At 36.6% G+C, this 10,268-nt stretch overlaps 2 protein-coding genes across 4 annotated transcripts; one reads left to right on the plus strand and one right to left on the minus strand.

Annotated features, from left to right (window-relative positions):
• The first annotated feature begins 2,423 nt into the window (after positions 1-2,423).
• Positions 2,424-9,701, plus strand: LOC122081760. 3 transcript variants are annotated; one of them, XR_006141194.1, is made up of 5 exons: positions 2,424-3,208; positions 5,370-6,040; positions 6,749-7,438; positions 9,110-9,356; positions 9,467-9,701. XR_006141194.1 is itself a non-coding variant. In XM_042649008.1 (4 exons), exons 2-3 carry the CDS (start codon positions 5,430-5,432, stop codon positions 7,425-7,427), a joined length of 1,290 nt encoding a protein of 429 aa, XP_042504942.1. In that variant the 5' UTR covers positions 2,429-3,208; positions 5,370-5,429; the 3' UTR covers positions 7,428-7,438; positions 9,467-9,701. The 3 variants fall into 3 exon arrangements, 2 of the variants coding, with proteins under 2 accessions (XP_042504942.1, XP_042504943.1); XM_042649008.1 differs by lacking the exon at positions 9,110-9,356 and having other exon boundaries at positions 2,429-3,208; XM_042649009.1 differs by lacking the exons at positions 2,424-3,208; positions 9,110-9,356 and adding an exon at positions 4,643-4,760.
• Positions 3,471-4,564, minus strand: LOC122081761. The gene has a single exon (XM_042649010.1). The coding sequence runs from the start codon at positions 4,294-4,296 to the stop codon at positions 3,697-3,699; it is 600 nt and encodes a 199-aa protein (XP_042504944.1). The 5' UTR covers positions 4,297-4,564; the 3' UTR covers positions 3,471-3,696.
• Positions 9,702-10,268: the final 567 nt, after the last annotated feature.

Raw genomic sequence — 10,268 nt, forward strand, 5'->3', positions numbered from 1 at the left:
TAGTGGCATTATGTTTGCAAAAAAGTTTCGAGAAATAGGTTTATCAAACACCAAAAAATCCATTTTTATTTTCAGAAACTTAAAAAGCCGTTTCTACTATTTCTTAACACAAAAACAACAAAAACGTTGTCAAACGGTGCCTAATGAATTGCCTGTCTTTCATTCTTTCTTTGATTTTTCTCTCTCTTTTTTTTGGGTAAAGGAAAGACTTCTATCTATTCAAGAGATGAAATACTAGAACTACGAAAAGATGATTACAAGACAATATAGTGAGCTTCTTTTTTTTTTTTTTAAGCTTATAAATCCAATTTCAGCTCACTCCAACCAATGGGGTAAAGATTTTTCCAATCATTGTAATAACATTGAAATGCTCTTAGGTCAACACTGGGAGTAAAAACAATAAAAAAAAAAAAAAAGGAGGAAGTATTTTAGAACTTAAAGAAATCAATAGTCAATATTGAGTGGGCGTGTGGAAGCATCTTTAATGCATGGGGTTGGGGCATCATGATCTTATCGCTCTCGGCTATGTTTGGGCGTAGACAACACTAGAATGGAGAGATTCTTTTTGCCTATATCATATGGGATAATGATTATAATAATTAATTTCTTTTTTCTTAAGTATACATTTTTTTATTCATGTCCTTTAATTTTTCTTGTAACGAAACGTCATCTATCTTAAAATAATCTTGAAAATACAATTAAAAGAAAGAGAAAATTGATTTCATGTATGAAAGAGTGCAATTTCATGGCTACAATGTAAAGCCTACCTCAATTTAAATAAATCAATAAACAAATGGCGCACAGGATCCTAGGAAGATGGCTGTTGATGACATCGAAGTTTAAGAGAAAGTTTTGATTTTACTACGTGATTCCTATTGACTCATTGTATTCGCTCTGTTCTTTGGTCATCTTTGTAATCCCTCTGATCTATTAACGAATTTTTTTTTTTTTTTGGTTCTTATGCATGTGCAAGGACTAATGGGAGGGCACAAGGTTGCATCTATCAAAGCATTTTCTATTTCATGGGGATGTGTCTGATCATTTCACCCCATGTGTCTAGGTCCCACAAAAACTATTTTTCAAAAAATAAAAATAAAAAATAAAAAATTTGTGACTCAACTAGGCAATTAGCAGGCCTGTCCATAGTATTGGGCATCGCTGGTAAATTTTATGCAGTAATCCAATAACTAGCAAACAAATTAAAAATAAAGATGTAAATGAATTGAATATGAATGGGATGGGGATAATTCTAAAAGGATATGGATGCATATCAAGTTTCTATTTTCAATTATATTAGTATCTTTAACTTGTGTAATTTGGATTTTTCCAATCCAATGATATGCTTCGCTCTTAATCCATTTCTCTCGCTTGTCTTAGTCTCATTATCTTCTTTTCCTCACTCTATAAAACATGTCAAATATTAAAAACCCTTATATTTATACGTTATTTAATTATTTTTCTTTTACTTTAATTAAATACCTATCTAGATCGAATAATTTTTTTCTTCAAATGATCCGAATAAATGTAAATGAATACAGATACCTCTCAATGAAGATGAATGTGAATGAATATCTATTAACATCCTTGGTCAAAAGCGCAAGTCTGAAAAGAAAGGAAAAAAAGAAAAAAGAAAAAAGAAAAAAGAAAAAAGAAAAAAGATAAAGGAAAAAAGAAAAAAGAAAAAAGAAAAAAGAAAAAAGAAAAAGAAAAAAGAAAAAAAGTTTGAAAATAAAGGAAAAAAAGAAGACTTTCTCATTTGATTTCTGAGAAAGAAAATCTTCTAATTAAAAAAAAAAAAAATTTCATTGAACACACTTAGCGGTGTCAATCCCAAGCCTGCACCGGTTAGACTAATCGGGTCTGATTGCTTAAAAATCTGTCCTACCTACATTGATTTTATTAAACGTGTCAAGCTTAGGCTTGACCCGTTTATAAACAAGTAGTATAAGGTGCAAGGAGTAACCCAATGGGCATTTGACAAGCCCGACCCAGTTACAACTCTAATTCGGCCAAATGCCCAATCAGTTTTTTTGATTTTTTTTTTAAAATAGAATAGAATATATATTGATATTTTTTTTATTAATCATTGAAAGTAATTAAGTGTAATATTTTTTCTAAATTATTAATGAATTAAGAAAATATATTAAAATATCTTAAATGTAAGATAATTAAAGACCATTTAAAAGTTTATTAGTATATTATCCCGTTTAAGATCCAATAATAACTTGATTCACTCCATAGAATTTAGGCTCACCAAACCTGACTAGGACCGACCGAAACCGGACCGGACGACCAATTAACACCCCTTACACACCTATTTCTCTCTTGCAAGAAGCTGATTTGTTGGCCAGGCTTGGGTTGGTGTTTTACAGTTGGGGTGATGAAGTCATCTATTTGTCAGGTAGCGACCTGAGATCCATTGAAGTTCCATTACAGCTGTATTCGATTTCAGCAACTTGTCCCTGTTCTTCCCTTCCCTATGCTTTTTCTTTTTTCTTTATTATTATTATTTTTCAATTATTCCAATTCATTCATTTAAAATCACAAAGGAACCAATAATAAGAAAATCAAATTAAATATTTGCTTTCGTTCTTAGTTTCAATTTTCGATTTTTTAATTCAATTATATCTTCTTCGTCATTGCTCTCCGTTCCATCGCATTCAAGCTCTTTTCGTCGACTCTCTCCGGCTCTTTACCCCATTACCCATTTGCCTTTCTTTATCTCTCTCCTTTCTCTATTGGGTTTCTTAATTCCTTCGCTTTTCCCACAAATGTAAAGCTTTTTTTTTTTATGGTTTCGAGGCTTTTCCGGTCACCGGAGTTCAATCGGAACTCGAATTCTAGGGGTTTATATGTCAACCCATCGAGAGATCCCCTCAATTGTGGTTTCTGCAAGTAGAGTTAGCTCCAGGGAATGTCGTCGTTGTTGAACTTTGTAGACCAGCTTTAAGGACCCATTTGGTGATTTGTTGAAAAAAAGGAAACCCTTTTTTTCTTAGTTTTTTTTTTTTTTTTTATCAAGAAACTTTTTATTGGGTTTGGAGTCAAAATAAGCATTTCTTTTTCTATTTTTTTTGGTGGGTGGGGGAGGGTTGATTTTCTGCTCTGTTTCTTCGACATTTCAGCTTTTTCCTCTTCTAATTCGCCCGGGGTGGTGGTGGTGGTGGTGGTGTTGGTGTTGGTTAGAGAGATAAAGCTTCATATAAAGGTCCGCTCTCTGCTACTTTGTCTTTTCAACTCTCAATCTTATGATTTTCCATCCTTCTCTTTAACCCATACTAGATTGATATTCTAAACTTGCTTTTTTATTTTTAATAACTATTTCTTTGCAAATTGGCTGAGTAATGGATGGATTCAGCTTCAGATATGCATGCTATTGTGATGAATTCTGTTAAAGAACTCAGCCTTTTCTTTTCCGTTCTTCAATTTAAGAAAAAAAAAAAAAAAAAAGGAAAAAAAAGGAGCAGCAGTAAAAAAATGAGTCTTTCTTTTATTCTCCTCTGTTTTTCTTCTTCTTTACAACTATTATGTTCAGTGGGTTTGAATTATGCTTCCCTGAACCCAAATCTCAAATTGGATGGAAGCAATTACACTGACATGAACTAATAATATAAGAAAGGGGAAAAAAAGAGAAAAATAGATTGACTGACTTACATTTGTAGTAGATAAATAGAACATTTGAATGAAATGACATAATCAGTGAGACTTGGTGCTGCAACCTGTGTTTATGCTGCTTCCATTGTAAGGGAAAAACTGGAGCTGGCAATCCATGTGGCCCCAGAACTTAACAGATCCAAGTAGTCCTACCTTCCATCGGGTCCTTACACTCCCTTTCAAGTCGAATGTTATCTTGTTCTGCTTCCGTGACAGGTCGACCTCTTCTTCCCCTAAAGGGTCTAGTGGGATTGGCAATGACACTGCAACAAATTTAAAATCGACAGAGCTGTTCTTGGGTACATCAAAAGGATCGTTCCTTAGGTTCGCTATATCGAATCCATGGAAAGAGAGAAAGATATTGAAATCTGAGTAAGTGGCATGGGCTTTGGCATTGTCGTTCTGTGCTCTGATGACGAGGGTCATCTGGATTTGCAGTATCTCTGCCTGAGAGTTGTCTAGCGCGTCCAGATGGGCATAGGCGACGCTGATGAAGGGAATCCTTGGCCCGATGATCATATAGCCTATGAATACAACTAATCCTGTAACTATCACTGCAATGGCTATGATAGTGCAGATGATGGCAGCACACCATATCCACAACTTGGTTCGTCGTCCTCCAGTTCTACTTAGCCTTGACATTGGGAACAAATGGAGAGAGTGCTGCCGAAGAAAACATTCTAGAATCCCTTAGGTTTCTCAAGTTTATGATGCCCAATCTGATTTGGTACTTGGGAGCTTGGCGAGAGAGCTTCCTTGGGTTCTTAATTCGAAATGGTGGGGGAGGTTTAGGTATCTTCCTTGCCTGGTGTCAAAGAATACCAAAAATTTAATTGTATTCTTTGTATTCTTTTACCATAAAGCTGCCTGTCTTAGGAATGTATCACTTTATCCATGCGTAAAGAGAAAAATACCAAACTTAGCACTAATAAATTATTAGTTTTCTTTTCCTTTTTCTCTTTAGTACTTTAGGTTTAACCATAAGGATTTGAAAATCTTTTAATAGAGAGAAACACATTAATCTAGAGTTGCCTTCTCTTCACTCCTCATGATGGGTGGGGAATGGGGGATTCCTTCTAAGTTAAAAAGGACTCAATGCTTCAGAGGTAGGTTTATCCTCACGAACTATTCCAGCCTGCTAATATCGAAGACTAAGCTACTTGTATTATTGTTGTTTCTTGAATTAAGAATGTTTAGATGAAATTATGTATGGCAGAAAAAGCATCGAACATAAGAAAAATACTGTAGTTTGACAACAGAATGTGCAAAGAAAATTGGATATTCTCTTTGCACATACGAATTGCTCAAATTGGTTAAAGTTTGTGGCTTAAATGGCATGATTCATTTTTAGCTGCATTTGACAGTTTCATACTTCTAGATTGATTATCCTGCAACTGGACTTTACAATTTGTTTTTCCTTCTCTAAAGCAGCTATTTCTACATAATGCAGTGCATTCCTTGTCCCTAATTTAAAATAAGCTTCAACAATTGGCTCGCATTCTCTTTCAGCAGATTGGTTATTTCCTAGATGTACAATGAGCTCCTTGTTTAGCTTTTCTTCATTAAAAGTGGAAAACCATATATTGAGATGAACTTGATTGCTGACAGATCATCTTACTGATCAAGTGAAATTACTCAGTTGATATTGATTGTACTCCCTAATGCTGCACATCCAGCTTGTTCTACGTGATTACTAATTTGCTACCTTGGAACAGTGTCCTCAAGCCAATAGAGAGTCAAAATTTTACATCAATGTTGAAGGATTTGTGACCTGAATGGACCCGCAAGCTTTTGTGAGGTTGTCCATTGGATCCCTGGGCTTGAGAATCCCAGTAGCAGCTTCGAAGACAGCACGAGATGGAATCAATTCATCATCTTCTCCAATTCTCTGTGAGATACGTCTCCGTGGCTTCCCTGTTCAGATGGCATCAGTTCCATTAATATCCTCCCCTGAAGCTACACCAGAACTTAGCAGTATTGCAACAAGCTTCTATCTAGAAGAATCTGATGTTAGAGCACTGTTGGCACCTGGCTGTTTCCATCCCTCTCATGCATATCTAGAGATTTCTGTTTTCACTGAGTCTCAGGGCTTCAATTGTGGTGTCGGCAGCAAGAAGCAGCAGATTGGGACATTCAGGTTGCAGGTTGGTCCTGAGTGGGGGGAAGGGAAGCCAGTGGTACTTCACAATGGATGGACTGGTATCGGCAAAAGCAAGCAGGAAGGAGGTAAATCTAGAGCTGAGCTACATCTAAGAGTGAAATTGGATCCTGATCCAAGATATGTTTTCCAGTTTGAAGATGAGACAGCATTAAGTCCTCAAATAGTTCAGTTGCAAGGCTCCATCAAGCAGCCCATTTTCAGTTGCAATTTCAGTTGTGACAGGCGGTGAGAGATGATTTCTTTTTAGAACATTAATGTTCATCAGCATACCAAAGACTCCTAATTTTCTTATATATATATATATTATTAAAAAATGGGGGGTACATAACTGGAAAATTTACAATGAGACATGAACATATAGGACTTGATAGTTTCAACCTAAAAATAAAAAAGAATGGTAGATAGAAGACAATTGTTGATGTGTATGGTTCAGTCTGTTGATGTTGTCTTTGTCCGATGCTGTCCAAATGACCCATCTGTGGATCAGTCGATGAGTTCAATCAATCTGGACTGCATCTGCTGGTTATCTTTTTGGTGGGGCTAAAACTCAAAGCAAATAGTTGATGGGTGTCTAGGCTAATAAGTCTCACGGTGTATGGAGTATGAACCTTTCTTCAACTTCTGGCTGTAACGTTGGAAATTTAAGAAATTAAGATTGCTTTGTAGTGTGCTTCAGCGCAGCATCTGATGCTGGCCGTAAAGTAAGTTTGGTGCCGTCATGGGCATAATAACTTTTTGTGCCGAAGGAACTTAATTTTCAGTTTCCGTTTCATCTTTATTGGTGGCACTACTCTGCTAATAATTGCTCAAATTCCATGTTGTCTTAATTGGTACTTCTAGTCATTGTTCAAATTTCATATAACAGAGATATTCCATGCTTTGGATTTGAGGTGAGATTGTTATGAAATTTTACACTTCTTGTCAAAACTGCAGAGCATCTCAGCGAGACCCAATGAGCAATTACCGGTCAAACTCAGTCAATGGGATGGACCAGGAGGCTGAGAGGAGGGAGAGGAAGGGCTGGAAGTTAATGATTCATGATCTTTCTGGCTCAGCAGTTGCTGCTGCTTTTATGGCAACCCCCTTTGTGCCGTCTATGGGCTGTGATCGTGTAGCCCGATCCAACCCCGGCGCCTGGCTTATTGTCCGTCCTGATGCATGTGGGCTTGAGAGTTGGCAACCATGGGGCAAACTTGAGGCCTGGCGTGAACGTGGCATTAAAGATTCAATATGTTGTAGATTCCACCTCCTTTCTGAAGGTCAGGAAGGGGGAGAGCTCCTTTTTTCGGAGATCATGATCAATGCTGACAAAGGTGGAGTGTTCTTCATTGACACTGATAAGCAGACGCAATCAGGAACGCCTGTGCCAAGCCCACAGAGCAGTGGTGACTTTGCATCTCTGAGTCCTATTGTTGGGGGTTTTGTGATGAATTGTAGAGTGCAAGGAGAAGGGAAGAGTAGCAAGCCATTAGTTCAGCTTGCGATGCGGCATGTAACCTGTGTGGAGGATGCGGCCATCTTTATGGCTCTTGCTGCAGCTGTGGATCTCAGCATTGAGGCTTGCAGGCCATTCCGGAGGAAGGGCAGGACGCGGTCACGCCATTCTTTTTAAAAGGATTGAAGGTGACTAATTCCTATCAATTATCTTTTCTTTCAATTCTTTTAACATCGCCTTTTTTTTTACCCTGGCTTTGCCTTCTAAGTTGAGTTTCGTAATGACATCTCCTTGTCTCCATTCTAACTTTTAGCAAATCACTTGATGGCCCACGCACATTACTTTTAAGGGGTTTCTTCTTTTAAGTTGATAGGTAGGTATTGCATGGAGTAGTCGCTCCAAGACTCCCAGAAGGCTAGTTTGATCCCAAAAAACTTTCCTTTGTTTCTAAGATAAATTGATCTAGCAAGATAGAGAACGCAACCAACAACCCCCTGATCCTTTAATCTATTTAACTCAATTAAAATGTTATCGACAATTCCTAACCTTTGGAGATTGCAAGTGGAAAAAACCAGTCAGACTCATCAACACACTTCTCTAATAGAGGAAGTTGGAAATGGTCGACTGCATTTGTTTCAATTGGTCGGTTGCAATCACATTCACCTCTGGATTGAATCTGGACCTAATCTTTTGTACAAATGTCAGTTTTTTGTAATGTCTAACAACAATCTAGGTTTCGTTTCTATTAATGTTTTTTTAGTGGAGATTTTTAGGTCCACCTTCCCCTGCTGATGCAATGCCAAAGGTGGGGATGGTTTTCCTTCTTTTCTTTTTTGTTGATTGTTTTTGGTGTCATTCATGACCCAACTTGTATTCTATTTCCTTTTTACATTTTAATATACAGGATCTTTTTAGCAAAAAAAAAAGGTAGTGCACTTAAGACTGTTCCAAATTCACCTTTTAACTTAATATTTGTTTTAATTTTCAATTAAAAAAAAAAAAATAGTGAGGACTTTCGATCATCTTATTAAGGGCTCTATGATCATACCCAGTTAGTGTACAATTAAAAGACTTGATCTTTTCCAAAAGAGTGTGTTTTTTCTGTCTGATAATATCACCAAGGCCTCCAGACTTACCTTTAGTGATAGGGCTTGAAATGATTGCAACATACAAAAGTGTGTATGTTTCTTTTGATCTATAATTGGAAATTATTCAAAGTGGCCAATATGCATAGGCACTCTTTTGCTGAGATGGGATGATTAGATGCTGGTTTTATTTTTGTTTAATGTCAAAGTTTCAAAATATTTCTGTGCCGAGGATGGGACTAGGTGTGGGTCTACACCTATATATGGGTGTAATAGACACTTATATGTGTACAAACACATCTATTTATACACAAATACATCTATACATGAAAGTGTATGTTGTCTATATATTCTGTAGATGGTTTGAAAATTTGACAAGGGATATTGGTAAGTTTTTCTCTTCCCAACTCTATTTTTTTTGTTCTTCAGAGTCCTTGTATAGCCGATATTCTGAGTGTCTTAATATATAACCTTTGGACTTCCCTGTGTAGTCACATATTGGAGTGCACCTTATCTGATTGTGAGTAGTTTTATCTTGGAGGTATAAACGCATTAGTCAACCAGTTGCGCAATTAGGGGTGTTTAAAAACCTTAAGGATAATATCATTTTAATACGACTCTATTCCAATCCTGTCTGTTTCTGATTCAAGAAGAAGAATTACTATGGTGTTATGAATTCCTACATCATCTGGTACAAATACATCTTGTGATATACCGCTAGAACATATTTCAGATAAACCTTATACTCTGTCCGTATTTATTTTCTTATATTAGAATATACTCAAGGTTTATGAGCAGCCAGTCTTGTAAAGAGCACTGTAGTGCACGCGGCCCCCGCTACTACAAGATCTGTGAGGAGTAAATGTACAGAGTCTTACCACATGCTTTGCGAGAGAGAGGCTGGTTAAAAAAGTTTCAAATCTGTGATCAACATGTTGCAATAGTGCAACTTAACTATTGCGTCACATGCACACCCACTATTGACATGAATTGACTAGACACAAATCAGATTTCTTACGAGGTAGCTCCCACATGTTTTTGGCCTTATATGGCAGAATTTACTGCATATAATTTCCTCTCAGCTCACAAAATGGGTTGCTCACGGATGCCTCTCATGGGTTATATTTGCAGCCAAGCTCTGTGAGATGGAGAAGATGATTGTGACAAAGATAACAAAAGGAGAAAACAACTGAATTTTCATCATCTAGTGACTTGTTTGTTCCTCTGTTATTTTTGAAAGGAACATTGGATATTTTCAAATGGTGGGGTACACAGGTTGTAATTTTCAAAGCTTTTTGTTGGTTAATACAGAGCATGTCATGTGATACATCCAATAAAGCTAACCAACTCGCTAAACTTTACCTCATCTTTAGGTATACAAAATGTCAAAAACCCTTTTATGTTAGTGTTCTTATGACCAAAGCTGTGGGGGAGAACGTGGCTTTTTCGAGTGTCAATTTACTATCACGGGTACTTTTCTATTAGTGTGATGGGATGTGTCTTCTTCCCGCTCTCTCTTACTTTGTAACTTCTCTCCTCCCCTCATTTTCTTTCTTTTGCTTGGACTCGGGGATATGGGGAATTATTGGCCACTTTGTTTCTAATTTAATCGGTTGACAATTATAGGAACTCTTAACTAGAAACTAGCATTAGGCATCATAAAACGCAACCATGATATAAGAGTGTTAATCCGTTCAGTTTCGGTGTATACAATACAGTTTGGTTTGGTTTATATTTATTTGATTGAAACCAAAATTGAATCATTTACTAAACATTTGTACTTTTTGAAATAGAACACGGTTTTGGTTTCATGGTTTTTAAATGGTGTTGGTTTCACGGTTTTAAACGGTTTTGATTGCAGTTTAATTCATACGGTTTTTGAATGGTTAACAATCGGTTCATTAATTTATTCGCATATTTATTGAAATTTGCT

Source organism: Macadamia integrifolia, chromosome 6, assembly GCF_013358625.1.
Source record: "Macadamia integrifolia cultivar HAES 741 chromosome 6, SCU_Mint_v3, whole genome shotgun sequence".
NCBI lineage: Eukaryota > Viridiplantae > Streptophyta > Magnoliopsida > Proteales > Proteaceae > Macadamia > Macadamia integrifolia.

What these genes read in the sequence shown, in the direction of transcription:
- LOC122081761 (XM_042649010.1), bottom strand. Translation starts at nt 4,296, where the DNA reads ATGTCAAGGCTAAGTAGAACTGGAGGACGACGAACCAAGTTGTGGATA.
- LOC122081760 (XM_042649008.1), top strand. Translation starts at nt 5,430, where the DNA reads ATGGACCCGCAAGCTTTTGTGAGGTTGTCCATTGGATCCCTGGGCTTG. An exon ending in AATTTCAGTTGTGACAGGCG is followed by an intron (nt 6,041 to 6,748) that starts GTGAGAGATGAT and finishes TCAAAACTGCAG; the next exon opens with AGCATCTCAGCGAGACCCAA.